The following is a 27,726-nucleotide window of genomic DNA, read 5'->3' on the forward strand; positions in this document are numbered from 1 at the left end:
TACTCTGTTTGTACAGTTTTATTAAAAAAATCTTGTTAATATACAAGCATTGGCACACTTTAATACAAACTACAAACAGATCTTTCCTATAATCTAGGAAAGTGGAATGTCAGAAGTCAAAATGTGAGAAACTTAAAGTGCTAAAACAGAAGGCACTTCACAAAATTGGTTCACTGAAACAATTTAACATAACCCATTTAATGTCCTTCACTTCAAAATTTGGCAGTGAAAGCTTTTTAAAAATTGTAGCGGAAGGTTAAAAACAGAGAGCTTCTTGGCAGTAAAGCTTCAGAAAGAAAATTCTGTTAAGTGACAAGCCTTGGGGTTTTTTTTTTTTTTTTTTTTAGTTAACCAGAAGGCTGCAAGAAAAAAAAAGGGGGGGGGGGGGGGGCTTGAGACTTGGGATTTCAAAGCTGAGTTACATTAATGTAACTTGTGAAAAAATACCAGAGAACATTGATAAAAGCCCTTTCTTCTGGTTTTGAATTTAAGGTGTTTTGTGAAGCAAGTAAGGAAGCAAAAGGAAATGCACTCCCAGAGTCAGTGAACTAAGAGGTTATACATTCATTATTTAAAATACTTAGGTTATGAAGAAGTCTAGAATGTTATAAAGTTAGAGGTAGATATGACAGTCTGGTTCCCACCGAATCTAATAATTTAGTATCTGCACATCAAAAAGATCACAGACTCCTTCATTATCATCCAGGTTAAAGTTGTAGTCATCTCCGGGAGTAGGAGAGAGTCGTAAGAGAGGAAAAACTGTAAAACAAGAACAGTTTAATCAATCACAGAATCACAGAAATCTATTATAATTAAAATTCTGCCTTGCAACATCCAGTAAATTTCAAATCATTTCCATCAGAAGGTAAATAAAAACTTTGGTGGCCAGTGTCAGTAGTCCAAAATGTTACAATTTGCTTTGGCAATATTTGTCTGCAAGCACTGGACTGTGCATTGGGGATCCTGGTGCAACTCCACCAAAATAAGGTTTAAAATAATTTAAATGTGTAGACGCAATTTATTTACTATGCTTTAAATGAATTTCCTTTGCTATCTTACCTGCAGCAAAGCCAGTACAGTGTAACAGAGATTAGTCTCCTCTGCTGCAGGAAAGCAACACTTAAGCAGCCTTTGTGGTTGGTACTTAGCAGTGGATCTATTGTATTATATAGCCTCCATTATTGTAGTATCTGTGTGCCTCACGGTCTTCAAATGTATTTTTCCTGTGAGGTAGTGTCATGCTATTATCCCCCTTTACAGACTGGAAACTAAGGCATGAAAAGACTGAGGCCATGTCTACACTGTATGAAAGTCGATCTAAGCTACACAATTTGAGTTACATAAATAGCGTAGCTTAATAGTAACTTAGATCTACTTACTGCAGGGTCCACACTATGCAATGTCGACTGTGTAGCAGCTGTTTTAATATGAGATATTTGTAATGAATTTTGGAATCAGATTTGAACAAAAACCTAGGGAAGTGATGAATTCAGATATGAATGACATTTGCCTGCAATAACAGAGGACTAGACTCAATGCGTCAGGAGATCCCTTCCAGTCCTATATTCCTATGAATGAATCACATTCTTAAAATATAACTCTGCTTATTAAAAAAAAAATAGGAATGCTAAATGCTTACCATCTGAAGACATCAATTCATCAATGATATCACTACTAATAGTTCCTGTTAAACACAAAAGTACTTATTTGTGAAAGTCAACCCAGGTTCTGTGCATTAAACAGCTACTGAAATGGAGAGTGTTAGCTGGTAGGCTACTACATTTATAACGTAATGCTTTCAAGAGCAGTAGAGTCAACCAGACCAGTATCCTACTGGGCTTAAAATAATAAAACCCCTTGACTTTTCCTTTTGGACAGTTTCTGGTGCTATTCTTAGGTTACAAATACTTATAACTACAAAGGGAATGTAAGCAATGTACCAGAATGGAGCACTTTACCCAAAACCAGACAGCAACCACAGCCAAAATGATGAAAAGAAAAGAGCTCCAGGAGGGACAAGGGAAAGGCTGCAGACAAGACAAACTGCTGGCCTCTTCTCCCCTGGGAAATCTGCTGCTAGCTTTGTCAGTAAGGGTTAAACTAAAGAGAGTCTGCTTACCTGTGGGCTCATCCATCTTTGCTATATCAAATGAGTTTGGCTTGAGAATACAATTAACATCCAAGGGAAGCAAGGCCTGATAGGCATTTGAGCTAGCAGTATTTTGTGTTGCATCTGTTGCAAGGCTCGTATACAGCAAGGAGTCCGGAAGGCTAGAGTAAGGAGTTGCTGGAGTTGTATTGTTCTCTTGCACACTGTTGTCTACAATAGCAGAAAAATACATATTACAGAGTCTGTTATGGTAAACTATATGCAGACACACCTGTATCTGGCTAAGTCTTACTGGTAGAATATGGCCAGTATTTGAGATGTCATCTCCTTTCAAAAAGCAGGCACAGGTCTCAAGGCCCTTCAGAGATTTGGTTCACAATTTCTGTAGTATGCTGCTAAACGGCATTTGATTATCTATTAGTGATAAAAACAAGTTCAGATAATCTCCCTCACCGAGCCTGCTTTTCACATAAAACTGCCTTTTGCAACAACAGTAGGGACTGTCCTAGTACAAGCTTGTCAAAGGTAAATGTTCAAGCTTTACATTCCAGTAGAAGTTTGAAGCCTTTTTCATACACCACATGTAATCACCTTGAGGAACAGCCAAGAACCCTGTTGTGGGCTGGTTCCTGTATCACTTCTGAGGTGTTTCAGGTATAGGATGATAAACTGCAAGTGGAACAATCCACTTCAACAGAAGTCTGAACATAGAACAGGAAGAGAATGGTGACCACCCCCTACAACCTCCAGCCAGCTGATAGTAACTCCACTGGTGTCAGGTCTCAGGCCAGCAGCTGCTACATTATGCTAACAGTTGATTCCCTTTCTCTACCCCATCTCTAAACAAATCTCTTTTGGGGGTTGGGTGAACAAACCATGGACCCACCTGATGGTGTATCTGTTACTGGGGTATGTGGTAAATGCTGCTCCTGGTTAATGTCATGCTGCTCTGATGGATTCTCAGTAGATGCCGTAGGTTTTGAGGGAGTCACTGGAATTGCAGGTTGAGATGGGGGCTGTGCAAGGTCATCAGGTGGAGGAACTGGAAACACCACAGGCGTGGGGGAACTTGAGTCTTTATTAATAAGCAGCACATGGATTGGTCCTGAACTACTCTTTAGACTGATCTGGTATTTCTTTTGTCCATTTTGTCCCTTTAAAGGTAGCACATTGAAATAACAGTTACAATTCTTTGTGACTGACAATTAAGCCAAATAACTACATGCAGAGACTGCCATAGAAAGTAATGGAAATGCATAATTGCCTAGGTAGAAAACTTTTATTTAAGAATAAAATTCTCAAGGTGCCATTGCAAGGTGACATACAATTTTCTAGTCATAAGACCACATTAAGACAGTTTTATGCTAAGTTAACTAACATCACATATCAGACAGAAAAAGAGACTTAAAACCAATACAACACACCCTGTAACCAATAAGATTCCAACTCTTCTACATTCTCACATAATTAACAACTGACACATGGCACTCAAGTACAGAATTCTGTGCAATGTTCATGTAATTGAATTCAAGCTTAGCTGCGAGTCACAGCAGGGTTCCCACTAAAACCTGACCCCTGGGACATACAGTAGCCTCTCTAAAATAATTTTCTCATCTGCAAAATTGACTTAATTGGAACTAACTGTCCCACCATAGCCAAATCCTTTTCTCCCTGATTCAGTGAACACAGGACAATTAGTGTTGATGGGGACAATTTCCCTGCAGAATAGTCAACATGAAGCCTTCATGTTAAAGAGCTAGTTCTTGTGATTCAATCTGGCATGTGCAGTGCTGCTACCATTGGCCAGTTCATGGGATTAAGTCATTATCTTTCTATTTTGGGAACAGGTGAGATATTTCAGTCATGAAGACAACTAATACAAGTTATCTGTGTCCAGCAGCACAAAGGACAGTCTCATTAGATTAGCATTGCAGTTCACCTTGTGGCATTTTTTAAAACCTCCTTGTTTAGTTACTGTGATTTTACTCATTCCTTGCTCAAGTTAAAATATGAAATGCATTAAATGGAATCACTATCCTCCCACAACTGCACAAAAAATGTTTGCCACCTTTTCTCCACCTGTGTAGGCAACATGAAAAACTGAAAACCACTGTATCACAGAAACAAGATGGCAGAAAGTAAAAACATGAAGCAAAGTAGATTGTCTTGCCCATCCATCTTTCTTGGCCAAAGCAAGATTGTGCTCTCTATTATTCTCTGATGCGCTATCTGGTCTAGTTCTTAATGACAATCAGTTTTTCTACTGCTTACTCTGTTGTTCTATGGGGAATCTGATTTTGGTTTCCAAATTCCTTGGGCCAGCAGGGGTTGGGAGGAGAGGAGCTTGCCACTGAAAGACCAGCATTGACAGACTCTGAAGGAAGCACCACTGCTTTTTGCCTGAAGGGAAACGGCAGCTATTGGGCTTTTGCAAGCGGAAGAGAGAAGGAGGAAGGGGAAAACCCAATGTATCTTGTTTTAACTGAAAGGTCTAATCACTTTTAGTCTGTCTAGATGTGCAAAAATGCCATTTATCCAATATCAGTCCACATCCAATTAGGTGAATCCTATTTTTTTCTCCCACACAGATGAAGAAACAAACCTTGCTAGCTGCAACACAGGCATCCTTACACCTCCCTCACCACACATATGTAAGCAAACTGTTTGTACGTACCATTTCAGGTATAGGTACTTCTAATTGTGTACCACAAGGTGCTTGAATTGCTAGAAGTGTGTCTCCTAGTGAAGTAGTAATTTAAGAAAATGTTAACCATATGTAATTTTACACATTTTTGGGTTGCATACACTCAAATGAAATATAGTTCTTCTCTAATGCCACTTCAGCCTTAGTTTGATACAAATCCTGCATGTTTTGATGTGCTTCAGGAACAAATTCTAACATGAATGAGAGCAAAGCTTGAAGAAAACCTGTCCATCTATGTATTCATAACCATAATATCCAAGGACAGGAGCCATCTGTGCAGATGTTTTGTGCTTATCCCCTAGTTCTTGGCTTCAGCTATCCCCAGTAGGATGGCTCCACTGGAACTGTACTGTCAGGTATTCCCCCTGGCTGCAGCTGTCCCCAGAAAATATATGGAAGCCTGGGCCTAAGTTGTCTTTTCTGGGGAACCTCTGGTGGGTCAGACCAACATGTCCTGTCCTGCCCTGCCCTGCCTCCTCCTTTCCCTCCCCCCACCCCACAGAACTTGGACAGGTCCTGCAGAGCCTGCATTAGGAAAAACAATGCCCTGGGGGCAACCAAGCCCCCCTTCCATACATCCATGACTGCAGATGGAAAATACATCTAATAGTTCATGTAGCTTCTGTCAAAGTATGTAGTTTCAAAGTATCAAGTACCTATGTATTGTAAGTTCCATTTCTTATAAACATAATTACACTTGCAAACATTTTCTAAATTCAAAGTAACTATGGGGGAAAAAATGGGGGTCTAATGTTATAATGAGGTGTATGTAACAATATAATAAATACAAATAATAATCCTCATGTTGTAAGAACTTTGCTCAATAGTGGGAATATGGAATCCCTGGCTCTAGATCTTCATTAAATAGCCATTTTGTATTGTAGGATATGTGTTTTTGGGGAGGGGCTGGGGTGAGGGAGAGGTATTTGAAAAGATCCCATTTCTAGAGGTTTCAAACAGCAAATAGAGAACAGCTTTCTTTCAAGTCTGATGGTTAATGCACAAGAACATAAGAATGGCCATACTGGGTCAGACCACTATCCTGTCTTCCAACAGTGGCTGGTGGCAGATGCTTGAGAGAATGAACAGAACAGTGCAATTATTGAGTGCTTCATCCCGTCGTCCAGTCCCAGCTTCTGGCAGTCTGAGGTATAGGGACAGTCAGAGCATGGGGTTGCGTCTCTGATCATCTTGGCTAATAACCATTGAGGGACCTATCCTCCATGAATTTACCCAATTGTTTTTTTTTTTAACCCATTTATAATTTTCACCTTCACAACATCCCCTGGCAATGAGTTCCAGAGGTTGTTTGTCAGTGGTGTAAAGAAGTACTTCCTTATGTTTCTTTCAAACATGCTGTCTATTAATTTCATTTGGAGACTTCCGATTATTGTGTTACTTCTGATTAGTCTGTTATGTGAAGGAGTAAATAACACTTCTTTCTTCACTTTTTCCATACCATTCATGATTTTATAGCCCTCTATCACATCCCCGCTTAGTCACCACTTTTCTAAACTGATCAGTCCCAGACTTTTTAATCTCTCCTCCGATGGAAGCTATTCCATACCCTTAATTGTTTTTGTTACCCTTCTCTGTACTTTTTCCAATTCTAATATATCTTTTTTAGAGATAGGGCAACCGGAACTGCACACAATATTCACAGTGTGGGCATACCATGGATTTATATAGCAGCATTATGATATTTTCTATCCCTTTCCTGATATTCAGTCAGTTTTTTTTTTTTTGACTGCCACTGCACATTGAGTGGAGGTTTTCAGAGAACTACCCACAGTGACTCCAAGATCTTTTTCTTGAGTGGTAACAGCTAATTTACACCCTATCATTTTGTATGTATAGTTGGGATTATGTTTTCCAATGTGCATTACTTTGAATTTCATTTGCCATTTTGTTGCCAAGTCACCTACTTTTAGTGAGATCCCTTTGTAACATTTTGCAGTTAGCTTTGGACTTAACTATCTTGAATTTTTTTTTTAAATCATCTGCAAACTTTGCTGCCTCATTATTTACCCCTTTTTCCAGATCATTTATGAATATGTTGAACAGTGCCGGTAGCAGGACAGATCCTGGAGACCCAGCTGTTTATCTTTCTTCACTGTGATAACTGACTATTTATTCCTACCCTATCTGTTAACCAGTTACTGATCCACAAAAGGACCTTTCCTCTTATCCCATGACTTCTTGCTTTGCCTTTGGTGAAGGACATTGTCAAAAACTTTCTGAAAGTCCAAGTATGCTATATTCACTGGATCACCCTTGTCCATGTGCTTGTTTACCTCCTCAAAGAATTCTAATAGGTCGACGAGGCATGATTTCCCTTTACAAAAAATCATGTTGACTCTTGCCCAACATATCATATCATGTTCATCCTATGTGTCTGATAATCCTGTTCTTTACTATAGTTTCAACCAATTTGCCTAGTACTCACGTTAGGTTTACTGGCCTGTAATTGCCAGGATCACCTCTGGAGCCTTTTTTAAAAATTGGTGTTACATTAGATATCCACCAGTCATCTGATACAGAAGTTGATTTAAGCGACAGGTTACATACCACAGTTAGCAGTTCTGCAATTTCATTTCTGAGTTCCTTCAGAACTCTGGGGTGAATACCATCTGGTCCTGGTGACTTATTACTGCTTAATGTATCACTTTGTTCCAAAACCTCCTCTACTGACACCTCAATCTGGGACAGTTACTCAGATCTGTCACCTAAAAAGAATGGCTCAAATATCAAAATCTCCCTCACATCCTTTGCAGTGAAGACAAATGCAAAGAATTCATTTAGCTTCTCTACTATTATCTTGTCTTCCCTGGTTAAACCACCTGCTCCAAACATCTTACAAAAATACAGTCTAGCAGCAACTTACCATTGAAGCAATTACAGATGTCTTCATGAGTGACATATGAAAATGTGATTTGTGTCAAGGAAATTTTCAAGAAGTAAGAAGCTAAGATTTTTGCCTAAGCAATGTGAAGTTGATATTTAGTGCAGTTTACAAAAGAAGTTTGTGTTCCTACAGTGTGTTGTTTAGGGCAGGTCTACTCTTTAAATTTTTACTGTTATAGCGAATGTTGGTCAAGAGTGGGATCTGTGACTGACATAACAGTGGCAAAAGCCCTTAAGATGGATGCAGCTATAGAAATGCAGAATTTTGTCAATATTAGCTATGTCTACATTATAAATGCTTTGTCAATATAGCATACCAGTATAACTAGACCAGAAAAGCCTTTCAAGCATAGCCTTGGCCTTAGGCTACCATTAGAAAGTTTCCAAAATGTTATTTAAATGTATTTCACACATACTACCACCATCTCCTTTTTACTGATAAGTCTGGTTAATATCATATCACTATGATACAGTATGTCCAAAGCCATCATGGATCAGCATGAATTCTGGATGAATCCAGGATGAATTCTGCCAATGACGACATATCCCATCAAAGAACTAGATGCAGCCTACAGAATAGGCGAGGGAAGCCGCTTTGAAAGGAAACAACATCCTGTGTTTGTCTTGGGTTTAATTCATAGTCTATGGGAATTTCTCTATTAAAAATCCTTAAATTCAAAGTTTTACCTGTCAACTATAAAAATACACAGGTCGGCACTGGAGCTTGGAAAAAGAATTGTTTGCTTTACTGAAAAAAATAAAACGGCTGCTGTAAGTATAGTTATCGATAAGTCAACAGAACAGAAAGCTATGAGATGTTTTACTGTTTCTGTGCAAAAACTACAGCAAAATCAAGACACTGTCATTATCAAGAGAGGAAAAAACTGGTTCCCAGATCCATGTTCTGTAAGTTTTTCTTCCAAATAATTTAGAACCAAAATGATTTAGTTTTAATGATTTTGTCTGACGGAATTTGCTGCAGTCAAATGATATTTGCTAACTCTGCCACCATTAACACAAATGATTTTGTAATAATTGCAAGCCACTAAAATGTAATTTAAAAAACCACCATCAAATAGGAACCTGTTGATGTTGAGAAGTAGAACAGAGAGCTCTGAATATATCTTAATGCAAGCGCATGGCAGAGCTTCCATAGGTGTAAAACAAGTTCTATTTTAAAAATTTGTGTGTACACCCATATCCTCATACACTTACAACAACTTTGAAAAAACCTGCTTTCCCTTTCAAATTGGTCCTAGCCAAAACTCCTGAAAAACAACATTTTAGGTTTAATCCTGTAATCCCACCACACACAATTAATAAGTATTTCAAACTGAGTACTGCACGTGGCTGTTTTTTAGGACTGGACTTCCCTGAGAAACCATTTGCAGCTAGAGAGACAGTGCCATATATTTGTATAAACTATTTTGAAGTTTCATGCAATATGTTCTTAGTCAATGTTTCAACTGGGCTATAACTAATTACTGTAGTTTCCACTTCAAATCTACCCTTTTTCAAAAGTAAAAGCTGATTTCTGAAAGTCATTTTATCTGTAGTGTTTAGAAGTAGAGGCCAGGCACTCAGGGTTTTGTTTTGCTTATTAGGTATTCAGCTTGCAGTATCACACAAGACAAAACGTAGCCCTACATTGCTTAGATATTTAATTACATTCCAATTACTAAATTATTTTGTTAACAAGGTTTGGTACACTATTCACTATTAGACCTTCTCTGGTGGCTTGGGGTGTCAAATCCCACTCCATTCCCAGCACTCTCAGCAAACTGACTCCACTCAGAGCTTTGTGAAACTGGACCAAACTGTGCCTTCACAATCAATAATTCATTTAAAAATGGATTGTTGCACATGCAGAGTAATCTCTTTATTCAATGGGAAATTTAAAATTTCACAGCTCATTTGAGCCTCAATTCAGCATAGCACTTAAACACATTTAATTGCTTTGCTGATTAGAGACCTTACCTATTATGTTATCTGTATTGACTGGATTCACTTCAGAAGAGCTGCAGTCTATCAGGTTAATGATCTGTGAATTTAAGCAGCCCCTGCCCTGATAAAAATCACTGATTTGACTGGAGCAGTTTGTATTGAACAATCATAATATAGTGTTAAGTGCTTTAGAACTACTTATAGATAAGAGTGCACTTTTCCCTCTCCAAAATCTCAAATAACCTATTTTGTTCAATAGCCTCTAAGAGCTTGTCTACACTGGCACTTTACAGCACTGCAACTTTCTCACTCAGGGGTATGAAAAAACACCCCCTTGAATGCAGCAAGTTTCAGTGCTGCAAAGCGCCAGTGTAGGCAGTGCACCAGCGCTGGGAGCTACGCACCTCGCGGAGGTGGGTTATTTTAAAGCGCTGAGAGAGCTCTCTCCCAGTGCTCTGCCGCGACTGCACAAGCCACGTTAAAGCGCTGCCACATTAAAGCGCTTTACCATTGCCAGTGTAGACTAGCCCTAAGAATGCTAAACATGTGGTTACAAAATAATGAGCAAACATAGTTTAAACAATATACTTATTACCTGTTTACACACACGATAATTTCAGTTCAAGTTTCAACAAGCCTCAGGAGTTTGTCAACTCATATCTTTTCAAAAGATTTAGATAACCTATCCTATGAACAACCAAATAAGAGTATCCTGGAGTATCCTAAATCTATTTTAAACCACAAAAGCAATTAATTTCAGTTAATGCTAAAAGTCTGGATTTTCTGCATTAAAAAATTACCACTGTAAATTTTGGATGGATTATTTCCAGATTACCATTGATACAATCACAGAGGTTAAAACTTGAAAAGACCTATTAAACCAGTGGTTTTCCACCCTTTTTTCATTTGCAGACCCCTAAAATTTTTTGAATGGAGGTGGGATTCCTTTGGAAATCCTAGACATAGTCTGCGGACACCAAGGGTCCATGGACCACAAATTGAAAACCACTGTTATTGGATCATCCAGTGCCTCTTTCTGCCAATATAAGATTGTTCCCTCCAGTATATCTTCCCGCGCTTTGTCTAGCTTGGTTTTAAAATGCCACAAGCAAAGTTTCTTCTACTCCTTTAGATCTCACTGTGTATTCCACAGCCTAATGGATCTTGCTATTGTCTCATAGCACTAACTCGCCTTGTGAAACTAATTTCACTACCAGTGCAAAAGAAAACTGAAATCACATTTTAACAGAAAAATGCTTGATACCAATTCTATTTCTTCTAGAGTTAGTAAACCCCCCTTGGTCACCTAGTTCAAGTATCTTCTCACTTCTAGAGCAGGTCATATTATGTGATCAACCTTTTAACATATGACTGATGCTTCTTGAATTCTATTTCATGAATGGACACAATGTACGTCCCAAAGGATATTGGTTGTTTGTGGAGTCATCCATAACATTTTTGATGCTTTGCTGCAGCCACAATTTTTGCTGATCCAGCTCTTTCTCTTTTAGTTCCAAATCTTCAATTTCTGCTTCAAGATACCTCAGTCTGTCTATGACTTCTTTTGTATTGCAGCCAGCACCTACACCTCTTTTAAAAAGGTACAATATTTTATGCAGTCACAATATGTGTAATGATAATGTAAAAAACTACAGAGAGAGAGAGAGAGTTTGAAGCATAGGTCTTGCTTTTTTTTTTTTAAACCTACTATATTAATTAGATTATGAAATACTAAGTAGTAGTAAAATTCCTGCTTTTCTTTTTTAAGTAGAAAAATATTGAAAAATGTCTTAAATGTGGGGCCAACGTTGGGATTCCAGTCATGGTTTTCCATTTTCATGGCAGGTGGCGTTTTCTGTGTCAGGGCTGTGTACCCAGCTCAATTCCCCCTAGTTAGCTCCTCACTGGGGCGACAGGAGAATGGAACATGTTTTCTCATAGACCAGGCAGGCCGGGCCAGTTTGTTTACCTGTCGCGTCGGCAGGTTTTGGCGGACCACAGCTCCTACTGGCTGTGGTTCGCTGTCCCAGGCCAATGGAGGCGATGGGAAGCGGCACGGGCGAGGGATGTGCTGGCCGCGGCTTCCCCCCACCCCCATTGGCCTGGGACGGTGAACCGCAGCCAGTGGGAGCCACAATCAGCCGAACCTGCGGACGCGGCAGGTAAACTAACTGGCCCAGAGGTTGCCGACCCCTGTCATAGACAGAATCTTAGGCTAGCACATTGCCTGCCTGGTCCTTGGCACTGCTCTGTTCAACTCCACCACACACATCAGAGCCACATCCCCAATCCCTGCCCAAACTCATCTTGAAGTTCAAAGATTTATGTATTTTAAGTATCAAGTTATAAAGTTGTTATATAAATTTTAGTGTCCATAAAAATTGCCATATTGACAGTCCTGAAAAGTGAAATTTTAATCTAGACATGGTACAGTATGAAAAACACAATGCTAAATTACCCCTCAAATATGTTGAAAACCTCAGACTTCATGGCTCAGAATACTTCAGTCTCCAGCACCATTCAGTTTTTGGCCTCTCTGAAAACAAGGATGCCAATTGCAGTGAGGATACGTGGTCATTAGGAACTGGGCTGAGACCACTGACATATTCTACATAGGCTACCACTGATTACAAAATGAATTTTAATTATTGTTAATTACCATATTAATTAGCCAAGGTTAATTAATTTCAATATTTTTCTACTTAAAAAAGAAAAGCAGGAATTTTACTACTTCTTAGTATTTCATAATCTAATTAACATGGTAGGTTAATATAGTAGCCAAGGAAAAAGGAACAAGGCCAACTTTTCCCTCCCTTGAGAATGTGAAAATATGCAGAATTGACACTTCTTACTTCCATTGGATGCTGTTTTTTGACTTTTTCTCAATTAAATCTATGCCTTCCAAAACATTGGTGATGTCATAGATTCTTCTTTTTTGTCTCACAGCAAGAGTATCAGCAGCCTGTTAAAAGAACAGAGATAAGTGTCAGCAATCTGCACACCAAAGGCAAAAAACTGGCCCATTAGGCTGGTCACTTGAAGCTCAGCAAGCTTCCTGGGTGCTACAGATTCCAGGTCCATGGTTTCTCAAACTGCAGGTCACAACCCAAAACTGGGTCACCAGAACATGTCAAAGAGTTGCAGGGCTGGTTAGGCTTGGCTCCTTGCTCCATGTGTTGCGATAGGGTTGCAGTGCTGCCTAGGTTTGGCCTAGCAACCCCTCCATCATGATGACGGGGGGCAAGCTGGGCCAAATTTGAGTGAGGGGGTGCTACAACCCCATGCGCCAGGTCACAATGTTACTAACACAAATTCCTCCCCTCCCCCCAAGCAGGGTAGCCAGGCTAAACCAGAGCAGTACTATGACGCTGGTGTATGTAACACCCAGAGTGGGGAGCCAAGCCCAGCCAGCTACAAGGACAGGAGCCGAGAGGGAAACGGTGTCATGTTCTCCAGTAAGTACTGGCCTCCCAAAGTGCATCCAGCCCTGCAACTGAGCAGCACCCCATCTTCCACTCCTGTCCTCCCCACCAAGCTTGCCCCTACTCAATGTACCCCTCTCACTCAGCCTGGTGACTTCCCCTCTGTCATGCTACCTATACCCCAACTAATTATTTTCTCTATTCCCCCCACTTTACCTCCAGGACCTCAAATTCCCCACACCCCTCTACTGCCTATGGGCAGTGCGTGGGGCTATATACTTGGGGGCACTATAGGCTCATCGCCCCCCCCCCCAGACTGCTCTGCTCTCATATCCTTCCCCCTTCAGTCCCCCACATCCCTCTGCCTACCCCCAATTCCTTCCCCAGGTTCCCCTCCACCTCTGACATGGGTCATTGGGGGGGAGGGTGTGTTTTGGAGGGATTATCTTGGCTCACCTCCCCCCTCCCAGTTGCTTGTTGGGGGAGGGGGTTTCCAGCTATTCACATCTGGCTGGAGCACCTGGAATCTTAGCTCTGAGCCCCCCTGTCTCCCCCCCCCCCCCGAACCATGGAGGGGAGGCCTTTGGGTTGCAACGTATCATCAAGGTTTATAAATGGTCCTGAACTCAAGAAGATTGAGAAACACTGCTCTAGTCATAATTCTGAAGGGAAAGGGTTCACTATTCAACAGTCACACATTTTAAGCCCTTAGTTTTCAGTTTTTACCAATTTTTAATAAAAAACAATAATTCCCAGTTTTTACAAAAGCTATTATTCAGTTTTTATGGATTTTAACCCATTTTGGACCACTTAAGTACGTGAAAAGTACTGATTATGTTAAACAAATCTACTTAATGGACTGGATTTTCTTATGTTAATAACAAATTAGTCTGAGTGTAAATGCAAGGCTGTCTGCTAAAGTAAGGCAATATAGTGGAAGATACACACATGTACATGCATGTATGTACAGTTAACGTACAGCTAATCAAATGAACCAGCATTAAACTGCTTTTACTTTCAACACTCTTACCTTTCTATTTGTTGCTTTTTTGTTCCTTCCATTCCCCAATATTAACTGCTAATATTTACCCAAAAAAACTGTGACACTGATTTTTTTTTGTATCAGTTTTCACCTATTTTTTTAAGTTTTGTAACAAACACTAAAATTTCTCAGGAAGTTATCAAAAAAATACAAACCACAAACAAAAGGCCTTGCACATTCCGCAGCACTCTCCTTCAAGATCAGAGTCCCTGGCTAGGTCCAACCAAACTCCATATAAAAATGGCATGCAGGGCTCTACAATCCGTGCTCAGAGAATCCGCCCATTACCTCAACATAGGGGCCAGTTCTTCCACAGACAGCTGGGTATATGCCAGGCAGGAAAGAGTACAAAGGTGCTGTGCATGTCCCAAATATGAAATAACCAATCCCTCTCCTTCCTCCCACCCCCCTAAAAAAAAGTCTGAAATTTTCTTTTTGGAAGGTGGAGAATGAGAATATGGAAGGAGGGCAGTATCTCTCTGCAACAACAAACAAATAAACCCTCAGAGTAGAGGAGGCTAGAAGAGAATTTACCTCTTCTGTCAAGTATCAGAGGGGTAGCCGTGTTAGTCTGGATCTGTAAAAGCAGCAAAGAGTCCTGTGGCACCTTATAGACTAACAGACGTCTTGGAGCATGAGCTTTCGTGGGTGAATACCCACTTCGTCGGATGCATGCATATTCACCCACGAAAGCTCATGCTCTAAGACGTCTGTTAGTCTATAAGGTCCCACAAGACTCTTTGCTACCTCTTCTGGTGACTCTGAAAAGCTAATCCAGTTCTATGCTGGATTAACTCATGTTCACCTTAGAACCACACATCACGGAATAGTTAAAGCCTCAATAACCGGGGGTAGTCTAGCCAAAAAATTTTCAGTGCATCTTGTGTGATATAAAACGGAGCAGCTACCTTTGTTAATATATTTCTGGATCCCACCATTGGACCTTCTCTCCAAATCATTGAGGAAACTTATAGAGTGACAAAGCAGATTGATTCTTCATGTGTTCCATTAGAAATGTAGAAATCATATGACATAACAGAGTGTAGCAACTTTATAATTAGGAAAGCCTTTAATACAGACCCTTGTATTAAGACATAATACACAATTAGAATTGGGAGTAGAACTGATTTTGCTTTTATATAGCGTGTTCCATACTAAAGCTATCGAAACACATAAAAAGAAATGAGACAGAAACATAGCATAGCAATTTAATGGACAAATGTGGAAGTCATTACACACTTAGCAATAGCTCACAGCTTTGGACAACTGAAATGTTTCACTAGAGAACAGAAATGTTGATTAAGTCTCCAGAATTATCTCCTACCTTTTGAAAAAGGCTTAGTAAGTGTAACTTCTACCTGGAAATCCAGCAAAGATTGGTAGGAAGAATCTCATTTTAAAGCCATCTCTCATAATTAAACCCAACAACATCCAGCACTTGATTAAAGCTCCACTATTTCTGCTCCAGAAGACATAACTGCCAACTAAGATTCAAACCAACATACGACTCTTCTCCTATGAGACTGAGGAATTAATACATACAGGTGGATTAATATGTGAATCAAGGTAATAACCTATGACCCAACAGATAAACACAGATTAGTTTATCCCTAAAAAGGAATGAAGTAGTGGACAAAAGCAAAGGGCACCCATTCTACTATTGTTTTACTTCAAGTGATACTGCAAGTATTGCATGTCCCACTTTTTAAGTCATCTCTAAAACTAGGGAAAGATACTAAACTGGAACAAGTGTGTGGAAAGTTTTATTTTTAAATAAAGTACTCAGTCTTCAAACTATTTAGTAATAGTGTAGAAGACATGAAACTATTTAAATAAATAAAATACATGTGAGATTAAAAACAAGGATTGTGGAAAGCAGGAGAGAGAGATAATAATGCAAAGGAGTCATTTTATTGAAGAATAATGTGATAGTAACTCTTTGCATTTCTAATAATGAAACTCACTTGTACATTATGGTAAAAATCTACTAATGAATACACTCCGTACATCAGTCTGTGCAATCATACATTAAAAATGCCAAAAAAACAGAATAAAAAATAAACCTATTATACAGCAAAGGCCATACACTTCCATCTTTTCTAAAACATAACCAACTCACTGACCTGCCAAAGCAATTATGTCCTCCCAGGAGAAAACAAGTTGTAAGGAATTTCAATAGACCAAACCGCACTGATTGGCGTTTTAATTAACAAGATAAAGATACAGTATAAAAGGAAAATGGGGAAGACAATTTTCACAGTCTTGCATTGTAAGTGAAGGAATGCTACTTCCACTTCACATGCAATACCTATCAAACGAGGTTATTAATGATAAGAAGGAATTACTACAGCCCATATCAAAAAGATATTAAATTAGTAACAGCATGTTGTGCTTTCCTGGTTTATTAAACAAATATACAACCTTAATTTTGTCACCCTATGCATATGGATTTTGTTACAATCCTTACTTATATGATCATACACTATTTTTTCATAGGACTCCTGCCTCATTCAGTGCAAAGGATGGACTGTGCTCACTTAATGAGCAGCTATTCAATATTCTGTTTTCTCCTCGTTGTTCAATGTGTGCCCTATGCAGTGGTGGATTATCAAATTTGCCGCCCCTAGGCCCTCAAAAAATTGCCCCCCCCCGCGCCAGCTCACGTCCGCTCCCCCGCAGCAAGCCTGCGAGGGAGGAGGGAGAAGGGGAGTTATGGTGCGCTCGGGGAATGGCAGAGGTGGAGTGATGGTGAGCTGGGGCAGGGAGCTGTTCGCTGCCCCCCACCCCCCAAGAGTTACTCCCCGCGCCCGCCGGCCCCAGCTCACCTCCGCTATCCCCCGAGCACGCCACTACTCGCTTCTCCTCCCTCCCTCCCAGTGCTTTCGCGCGGCAAGCCAGCGAGGCAGGTGGAAGGAGGGAAGCGCAGCACTCCTGGAGGAGGCGGCGGGCTGGGGATTTGGGGAAAGGGCGGAGTTGGGGAGGGGACAGGAGCAAATTTGCCGCCCTAGGCGATAATACGCCACTGGCCCTATGCTTTATTTACTGCACAATAGTCAAACCCTGCTCTAAAGCCAGAATTAATTTCCTCACAGGTTTTTCTATGGCATTCGTCATACTCTGAAACCTATAATATCTGACTGCTTCACAGATTCCAAGGCCAGAAGGGACCATTGTGACCATCTAGTCTGAACTCCTGTGTAACAGAGGCCACAGAACTTCCCAACAACATTCCTAGAGCAGATCTTTTAGAAAAACCCACTCTTGATTTAAAAGTTGTCAGCGACGGAGGATCCACCACAACTCTTTGATAAGTTGTCCCAATGGTTAATCACTCTCAATGTTAAAGATTTCAGATTTATTTCCAGTCTGAATTTGTTGAGCTTCAGCTTCCAGCCATTGGATCCTGTTACACCTTTCTGTGCTAAACCGAAGAGCCCAAAATTAAATGTCTTCCCCATGTAGGTACTTCTAGACTGTAATCACGTCACCCCTTAAGATTCTTTCTCCATTAAGCTAAACTGATTGAGCTCCTTGAGTCTATCACTGTAAGACATTTTTTAATCCTTCAAGCATCTCACGGCTCTTCTCTGAACCCTCTCCAATTTATCAATATTAAAGAAAGAAATAAAGAAATAATTGGAGATATACCTATCTCCTAGAACTGGAAGGGAGCTTGAAAGGTCATCGAGTCCAGCCCCCTGCCTTCACTAGCAGGGCCAAGTACTGATTTTGCCCCAGATCCCTAAGTGGCCCCCTCAAGGATTGAACTCACAACCCTGGGTTTAGCAGGCCAATGCTCAAACCACTGAGCTACCCCTCCCCCCATATTATTTAATTAATGTTTACAACCCCTTGTAAAGTGAGGCTGTTGGTGCATGGGGGAATGGAGTATTATCTCTATTTACAGATGAAGAGCTGAGGTACAGAAGGTATGTCTACACTGCAATCAGCAGGTGTGATTGCAGCACCTGCAGACATATGAAAGCACAGCCAGCTGCACCCACTGGATCTGCCCAGCCAGGACCCTGGCTACATACTCAAGTGATCACTGCTGAGTCTCCACTGCTATAATTACTCAAGCTAGCTTCGATGTAGCTAAATGAAAGTTAGCTCAGGTAAGTACACATATCCTGCAATTATACCTCTCAATTGCAGTGTAGTCAGACCTAATGAGATTAAGGTCAAAAGTAGCCACTAATTTTGGGTGCCAAATTTAATACATCTAAGACTGATTTTTCAGTCTTAGATGTATTATACATTATAGAGCACTTTCTAGGTTCAAAGCACAGTTCCATTGACTTCAGCTGCAGTTGTGTGTGATCAGCACTTCTGCAAATCAGACCCCAGGGTCTCATATCAGGCACCCAGAAAATGAGGAACACACAATTAGTAACCACCTGTGAAAAGAATGGTTTAGGTGACTCAGCTAGCACCACATATGAACTCAGTGGCAGAGGCAGGGCTAGAATCCAATTCTCCAAGGCAGTGTTCAGCTGCCCTAACCATGAGACCATCCTATCTCTCCTGAAATCCCCTGCCTCAATCGCCTCATTCACAATACACCTTCCAACTTCCACAACAAATAAAGCAGGGGTCTCCGGACAACAGCTTCCTTCACTACACAGCTCTGAGTGATCCCCAGAGGAGGTCCAGCCTGTGCACTGATGGAGGCAGAGGTCCCTGTGGACAAAACAGCACATGATCACATAATCAAAGACTTTTTCACAATGCATAGCCACAAGAGGGTGAGTTAAGGTTAAACAGGCAAACTCAATAATATTCCTTTAATTTAGTTTTTGTGTAATTTCCTAAGACTTTTAAATAAGCAAACTGAAAAGAAAAAAAAACAGTTCTAGCATGTGGCATCTTACTGATACCCACATAGGTCATCAGCTGGGTTGGAACCTTTAGACCTTTGCCCCTTGAGCTGACAGAAGTAGCAGGTTGTCATCTTCTATGCTAGAGGGGGAGGAGATACTTTGCCAGTGTGTTTCACTCCTATTTGCTGACAGCAGAGGAATGATGAACTCAGGAAACCTAGATTTTGTTCCAGCCTCTGGAGGGGAATGCAAGCATGGACTCTTTTGCCCATTCCTCCCCACGTGTGAGCCCTTCTACTCTGCCCCTTTAACCTATCCTTGTCCTAGTTCTGTCTCTTCCCTACCCTAGGCTCCTTATCCCAGTCCCATTCTTCTAGCCTACCCAAAGTCAATCTCCATTCCTCAGGATTCTCATTCCAGTTCCAATCTCCTTGCCCAGTCAGTCCTACTCTAACCCCTCTGTACTCTCCACCTCAGTCTCCTTCTCCATCCAATACCACTTCTACTCCGCACATCTCCTTAGCCAATGTTTCTCTCCCCTCTCCTGGCTTCCAGTCACCAAGACCCCAAAACCACCCATGTTCTCTGTCCCCACTGGCTCCTAGTCCTAGTGTCATCCTCCTGGCTTCTTGCCCCCATTTCTTTACCCAATCAGTACCAGTTTTACCTTACACCCTGTCTCTCTCTCCACTCGGCCTTGATTCTTAATCCCTGTCTCTTCCCACACACACACACCTACTGGCTTCAGACCCAATCTCTTTTCCCAGCCAGTTCCAATGTCCTTCCCACCCTTGCTCACAGGCCCAGTTCCCACCTCTATCTCCCAGACTCCTTGTCCCAGTATATCCCTTCAAGCCCAGCTCCTCTCTTTATGTTTGCATCAGATAGATTCCTCCTGCTCACTGTCTGGGCAGGAGACAGATTTCTTGCTTTTAGTTCCAGTGCCCAGACCTGGCCCACAGCAGCCCAGATCTGTAACTGCAGGGAAAGTCCTATTCAGGCCCTGGCTGGAGGATGCCCTGTGTGGACACAATCTTCAGGGAATTTAGCTGCTAAAATGTAAGATCTCTCTACTGGCCATGCGTGAGCTGCAATTTTTCAAAGGCTTATAGCATGGTCAAATTTGGGTGGATTTTCAGGGGGACATCAAAAGACATTCCTGATGTAAAGGCTAACCCCTGCCAAATTTCAAGTCCCTATTCCAAAGCATGGGGGGTACTAGGACACCAGAGTTCTATAACATGGACAAAAAAATTTCTTTTTCTAGTTTGTTCTTGGAAATAGATGAACAGTTATGGCTGAAATTTTCAAAAAGAAATTAATCCTGAGCCAGACACCCAGTATTGTAACCAGCCCAAATGGTTACAATTGTAAACAGGACCTTTCAGTGGGAAGTGCTATGAAAATCACACAGGGCATATTTTTTAATATAACAGCTGTGCTGGAACAGTCTATTCCAGATTTACACTTAATCATTTATATATTTATGCATCACACAATTTCATTTTTATGTAACAAAGAATTCTGCTTCATAGCTAAATTAAAACGCATCCCCGTACTTGCAGAAGAATGGAGTTAATGGTTGTCTTTATTACCACCTCTGGTAAAAAAACAAATAAACAAAACAAAACAAAAAAACCTATCAATTTTATACTGCCCCATTCCCCATCCAAAAATACACCCTTCTAAAATAAAAGGGGTTTGAAAATTGTATATGGCAGATGATATGGAAAGGGCCCAGCTACAAGAGGAAAGTGACCCATTTCTGACAAAAGTTTTCAACAATGGGTTGATGCTGTCTCCAACATATTCCAACCCATAAATGTGTGGAAACCCTTTAGTTGCTACTACAGACAGGACAAAACTGGTTTCAACAGAATTACAGAACTCATGAAAAATGCCATGTTCGGCTAAGTTTTAATGACTGGGAGGTAAAACTTTCAAAAGCACCTTAAGAGTCTAAGTCCTATTAACTTTCAATAAGACTTAGGCTGTTAAACACCTAGGTCACTTTCAAAATTGGTCTTTTTGAACATTTTACCTAAGACGTCTCAACAATTCTCTCACTGTTGGTAGCACCGCTGCAGATAGAACTCTTATTGGAAACAAGTCCCTTTACAAGATGTGCCAAGGTGGCTCACAACAGGCCTGGTCTACAAGAGAAAAGGCCATTTCACTTCAGTTGGGATCACCTCTCCTTTCTCCCCCTCCAAATTTCTCATATTTGGAATTGCTCAATAAAATACACCTCTACCCTGATATAACACTGTCCTTGGGAGCCAAAAAATCTTACCACGTTATAGGTGAAACCGCATTATATCCAACTTGCTTTGATCCGCCAGAGCACGCAGCCCCCCGGAGTACTGCTTTACCGCGTTATATCCAAATTCGTGTTATATCGGGTCGCGTTATACTGGGGTAGAGGTGTATTTTTAGTGGAAAATAGTTGCACAGTAGTCACCATTTCTAGTAATTCTTCCCATTTGAAATAAGTATGTAACCCAGGCAAATATTACTTGAGACTTTCCCTTAAGAAGGCTCATGACTGGCAGACAAATACACAGCATGATGCACATATTCTGTGAATATTTAGACTGTGACCCATTTTATGCTTCCAAGGAAGTTTTAAAAGTAGTTCATTGGTATTTGGTTGAAATTAGAATCCAGGCACATTTATCAAAGCAGGGGCAGCATCAGCATGCCACTAGTTACGAGAAGTAAGGAGTATGCTGCTTCCCCATCCCTTAAAAAAATATAAACCTTGTCTTAGACAACTCAGCTCTGCTCTTCTTGCTTGCTGTAGCACACAATGTGTGCGCTTGCATTTCTACAAGCACTGCTTTTTACCTAACTGACATGTGGCACCATTTCTGATGTGATTAATTTAGTCTCTCTTTTCTTGTTTCTACTTTTCCAGTAGGATTTTTTTGTTTTGGAGCCTCCTTTCCCTCCTCATCTTTCTCACTTTTTCACTGATAATTTTATTTCATCTCCTTGACCAGGCTTGTCTACCCACACAGTTATTCCAGAATAACTTCACAGATGGGGATGGACATTATTCTGAAATAAGAGTGTCCACACATGTGACAACTGAAAAATAACTGTAGCATTTTAAATTCAGACCCTCCTTTAATCGAAATTAATTTTGAAGTGTAGACAAGCTCCCAGTTCTCCTCCCACAGTCCATCTACCTCTAAATGTTAACAAGATATGTGTCTAATGTTAGAACCATTGCCAATGACAGGCATCCAGAGCCATCTAAAGAGAGAACTGCTACTAGTGATCACTTATGGGACAGTGCACCAGAACCTAATGGGGCTGGAAGAAGGAAAAAGAATGACAAGACAACCACTGTGCAGTATCACATGCCCAAATCATAATCCCACAGCCTGTTTTAACAGTGGTTTTCAAGCTTTAGTCCGTGAACCACAAGGGCACTTGCTAGTGGACTACAGGTAGATGGCCAGCTCCTCCTCCTCTTCATATTCTACTGCTAAATCGGGAAGCTAAAACCACATTTATTTAATGCCTTCTAAGTATTATTTTCCATGTAAACAACTGCTGTAGTTGTCACAGAAGTGTTACAGAAATGGTAAGTGATTTTGAATGGGAGGATAGGTGGTTCACAAGGCAATGTCTCTCTAAGATGTGGAACCCCTGGCCTTATAAAGATGCCTGGTACTGGAACTAAAACTGATGAGCCACCTGCCTACAGAAATTCTGTAACTCCCTGACAATGTAGCTATGGTATGCAACTTGGTTTCTACCTTTCTTAATTGAGACATGTGTAACTGCTTTACAGTAGATATTGGACTAAACAGTTGTTCAGTTTGATTGGTCATGAAAGTACTAAACATTTATTCAGTACAGACAGTGCTTTAATAAAGTTTACCACCATCTTCTACTCATACTTAACAGCTCAGCAAACAAAATGTGTATGAAAACAGTTTCTGATTTAAACCTAGAGAACCCGCCAGGATGGAGTAAAGGAAGTAGTAAGATTTAAACCTGAGCCTTAATTTTCATTCTTCACTCAAATTTTCTTTGCTTTTCTGGGTAAAAACAGACAAAGCTTTAAATATCAATCATCACTACTACTATACTACCATGCCATTGAGAGATCCTACATACCCATGAAAAAGTGGACAACAAACAGACAACTCAGGACTTGTCTACACCTGGAGTTATTCAGGATATCTACTGTGGAAGAACTCCATGTGTGGACACACTTATTCAGGAATAAGAGTGTCCACATGTGGAGTTATGCCAAAATAGTTATTCTGCTTCTACTTTATTCTAGAATAACTTTAATATGTAGACAAACCCTTAGATACTACGGTGATGAGAATCATAAATACTAAATAAATTAACCCTAATAGTTTTGGGGAGCCATTATGGGCCATAATGTAAATATACTGCAGTGTTCAAAACAAATCTCCATTTGCTCCATCATCTCTGGAACCATCATTACTGACTGTAATTTCCATTTCTCAAACTGTCTCAGAGGATACCAAAGTTCATGACAGATAATAAAGTAAACTTCACAGCAGCCCTTCAGGCAGGGATGTTCTATGCTCATTTTACAGATGAAAAAGTTAAAGCACAAAAAGGCTTACTGACTTATCCAGGATCACACAGGAAGTCTATGTATGATACAATCTGGGACAGTCCTAATATATTCTGGCTTCCCTCGAAAAGTTTCATTTTCTTGTCAGACCCACCACTTTAGTCATTAGCATTTCTAATCTATACCAATGCTGATGCACAATACTAAACACTAAGAAAAAGTACATTTTCTCCTCCAATAAGAACAGTTGGTTTTATTATTAATTATATGGGAGCACAAAATTTTCAAGCTAACTGCTATTGCATTTTGCACTAAAAACAGTACATGAGATCTCAGTCAATTGGTCAAAATTCATTGTCATTGTACATGTTATTTCCTAATTAGAGAAAAAGTGGGTAAGGTAATATTTTTTCATTGGACCAATTTCTGCTGGTGAAAGATCCTGAAGGAGAGCTCTGCATAGCTCGAAAGCTCGTCTCTTTCACCAACAGAAGTTGGTCCAATAAAAGATATTACCTCACTGAACTTGTCTCTCTAATATCCCGGAGCCAACATGGCTACAACAACATTGCAAATAACTTATGCAATTAGGGCAGTTTGGGCAAAATTATTCATCCTTTTTCAAGAGATTCATCTGTAGGTAATATGAATTTTCTATCATCAATAGTCCTTGGGTGCCCACCTGGCTGTAGGGATAAATCCTGCTTCCACTAAAATTCTGTTACTGATTTCAGTGGAATCAAGATTTGATGTCTGAACACTCTGCTTCTTCCTTCTGTGAACATTTTCTTCAGGCTACTTCAAACACTAAACAGTTTAAAAGATCTGAGCAAACACAACCTCTTGGCCATCAAAGCATCACACAAGAGACAACTTCTCTGTGGTACAGTTAAATAAAGGATCTCTGACAAACTCCAAATATCAGATCTCTGTCACTAGTTGGATCCATCTGATTGGGTATCAAGACAACTACTTTATGTCACATCGTTTCAAAATCACTTCAATTTGGGATTCTCATAATTTATAGCCTGAACAAGTGCTGAAATGAGTTAAAGGGATACAATCAACTTTGCAACTAAATATCTTTACGTTTCTGATTGAGCTCCATTGAAATAGTATGTCCTGAAAAGTTTTGTTTTGTACTGTTGAAAAGTCCTTTTGTTTATTAAAATTACCTGTTTTTCTGCTCCCCTATAGACATTTAAGGGTCTTTCCAACAAGGGAAAAACTGTTTATATAGGGAGATAGTGAAAGTGACAATACACATTGCTGTCAAATGCACAATGTGAGCAAACCAAAAGAAAAAAATGTTCACTAAACTGTTTCAGTTAAGATGATCTTGGATATTACTTTTAAAAAGTTAATACATTTTTAAGTGAATTAGCTGGAAGCCATCTTTCTTCTGTGCAAATGCAAAAAAAAAGATAGTCATTTTTATCAGCAAAATCAGAGTTTCAAGTACAACATAATATTAAAATGTATCACACTACATTCCCCAATTTCCAATGGAGGATGTAATGTACAGAATAGGCTCTTCCTTTTACACACAACTTTCCAGCGTCTCTGTCAGTCATAGGTAGAAAACAGGCAAAGAAACCTTAGTCCTTCTTCAGTTCCTGAAGAAAGGATGCCAATAACTGCTTTTCTGAGTTTTCTGTGAACATATGTTTAAGTCACACACGTTCTGAATGCTATATCTGCACTTTTTTCAGAGTAGCAGCCGTGTTAGTCTGTATCAGCAAAAAGAACAGGAGTACTTGTGGCACCTTAGAGACTAATGAATCTATTTGAGCATAAGCTTTTGCAGCCAAGTGCTTCCATTAAAATAACTCCAAAACAAATGAGATACACAAACTGCCTTTTTTCTAAAAATAGAAGTTAGAAGTACTAGTAATGCATAAACATAAACCCAGAGTGACCAGAGCTCTACAACATGACCCAAACTATGGAGACTAGAGATCCAGTTCATCGTGATCTGGCAGGAGGCCTCACCATGCCCTCTTGAGCTAAGTTGGGGCTACACCTTATGCAGAGATCTGTCTCTGAGTGCTCACCCAAGGGTAAGGTGCCTACAATCTGTTCCATTCTGTACCTATTAAGAGAAGCCTTTTGGTCTCTTGGAAAGTTGAAACCTCTTGGCTAGTCAAAAAATGACCATCCAATCCCTGAAATAAACAGTGCAACAGAGAGAGCCTTACAAGTACAGACCAGTACAAGCCTTATACCAGTGGTCCCCAAACTGTGGGGCACGGCCACACCCCTAGCAGGGCACTGAGGAATGTACCGGGGGGGGGGCAGGAGGGCCCAGCCCCCATTGGGGTCAGGGAGGGAACACCATGCTTCCAGCCCCGTCCGCCCCCAGACCACCTCCGCTCCTAGCCTCTCTCCTCTCCCAACCCCATTCAGCCCCCAGTTTTCTCTGCCTCCAGACACAGATACACTATTATAGGTGCTTTTACTCTCTGCTTGGTTCTCAGGCAGAAAAGGTTCTCTTTTGCAACCTGTGCTGGCCTCAAGTGATTCATGACACTGGTTGGGGCTCCACAGACATTGACAATTTACAAGTCAGCCCCATTACATTGCAGGGGAACTGGAAAGGAAGAAAACTCATGCTCTGACAGGACTCCACTCTCTCGGGAGAGGATCCTACTCATGTTCCAGGCCCTGCCAACTGCAACCCTTTCCCACTAAGCCTCCTTTCTCAGTCATAATACACATTTTAGTTTCTCTCTGGAAAGTGAAGGGGGGGGTAGTAGTTATTGTTTGTATAGGACTATGAGAAATGGAGCATGAGAAAGAGAAAGAAGCCTGTCTATTCTCTCTCACACACATACACACACGCACCACTTTCAGCTCCAGATCCCCCCATGTCTTTTCCCATGTTCAGCCCCCTACACAGAGACTCCCCACCCCAAAACATATTATGCCCTCCAATGATGTTCAGCTCCACATCCACCCCAACCCTGGGCCACCTCCACTGCAGACCACCCAGATCCACCACACACAGGGTGACCCCTCCCACAAAGCGGGTCCTCCCCCAAAGACACTGCAACTCACAGGTGTGCCCACCCACGCAGGGACAAGCAACCATTCCTTCACATTCACAGCCACACACAGCCCGCACGCTACCCAGGTCCGCCCACCCCCTCCTCGGCCCCTTTACCACCCCGCCACCCTCCTCACGGCCCCCGGGCAGGTCAGCCCCTCACAGTCACATGGAGGAACTCCCCCCCCCCCTCCACTCCACTCCACTCCATCAGCCCCTTCCAGATGCCAGCCTAGCCCAGGCAGCCCCCAGCCCCTCAGGGGCTTTCCTCCGACCCGCGCGCCCGCCCCAGGCCGGCCCCGCCCCGCGCACGCACCGCTTTCAGGTCCAGCACGCCGTCCTTGGCCTCCTGCAGCAGCGACACGAACTTGGTGGTGAGGAGCCCCAGGCTCTTCTCGTGCCGGCTGCTGCCGCCGCCGCCTGCCGCCGGGCCCCCCGCGCTGCTGCTGCTGCTGCTGCTGCTCACCGCCTCGGCCAGAGCGGCCATGCTGCTGCCCGCACTCCAGCGAGCGGGGCTTCCCCGGCGGCAGCGGCGGCGGCGGCACCACGTGTCACGGGCGGCCCCGGCCACAACAATCCGAGCCCCGCAGGAGCCCCAGGGGAGGCCGTGCGAGGAAGCAGGAAGTGACGCTACCCACCGCTGTTGCCTGGAGACGGGCTGTTGGGGGCGGGACTTGGGCGGGGAGGGGAGGCAGCCGCCGGGAGCGCGCTGTCCGCGCCGGTCGCGGAGCGCGAGCGAGCAGCCCCTGGCCCCGCCCACCAGCGCGCAGCGAGGGAAGGGCTGTGCTGCTGCCGCGGGCAGGGCTCCGGGCGGGCGCGCGCGCGCGCGCCTGTCACGCGGGGCTCACCAGGGCGGCTGCTGCTGCTGCCGCCGGAACAGGTTTTACGGTGCGGGTGCTGCTGACGGAAACCCTGTATTTGGTGTTTGTTATTCCTACTGCAGGGCTCAAGCCGCTCCGCTGGTGGGGAGCGAGAGTGTGAATGTCTCGTTTGAACTCACCCAGCAAGTGCTGCCCCCCCTTCCTCTGCCAGGGGTTGTGCCTCAGCGCCCCCCCCGCCCCCCCCCGCCAGTGGGGGGAGCCCGGTGACCTGCCCCAGGTGTCCCTCTGTTGGGTGTGATCTTTTTCATCGCAGTCAGTGAGTGAAAGCCCTGGGGCAGGAGCAGGG

At 42.0% G+C, this 27,726-nt stretch overlaps 1 protein-coding gene across 2 annotated transcripts; it reads right to left on the reverse strand.

The window, feature by feature from the left end:
• On the reverse strand, positions 1 to 27,129 carry E2F5 (E2F transcription factor 5). Of its 2 annotated transcripts, none has more exons than XM_045005869.1 (9): positions 26,876 to 27,129; positions 12,515 to 12,624; positions 11,091 to 11,252; positions 7,699 to 7,742; positions 4,785 to 4,849; positions 2,997 to 3,264; positions 2,120 to 2,320; positions 1,640 to 1,684; positions 1 to 759 (listed from the first exon to the last, which is right to left on the reverse strand). In XM_045005869.1, the coding sequence occupies exons 1-9, from the start codon at positions 27,044 to 27,046 to the stop codon at positions 650 to 652; spliced, it is 1,176 nt and encodes a 391-aa protein (XP_044861804.1). In that variant the 5' UTR covers positions 27,047 to 27,129; the 3' UTR covers positions 1 to 649. The 2 variants fall into 2 exon arrangements, with proteins under 2 accessions (XP_044861804.1, XP_044861805.1); XM_045005870.1 differs by lacking the exon at positions 26,876 to 27,129 and adding an exon at positions 15,035 to 15,100.
• Positions 27,130 to 27,726: the final 597 nt, after the last annotated feature.

Source organism: Mauremys mutica, chromosome 2 (assembly GCF_020497125.1).
Source record: "Mauremys mutica isolate MM-2020 ecotype Southern chromosome 2, ASM2049712v1, whole genome shotgun sequence".
NCBI lineage: Eukaryota > Metazoa > Chordata > Testudines > Geoemydidae > Mauremys > Mauremys mutica.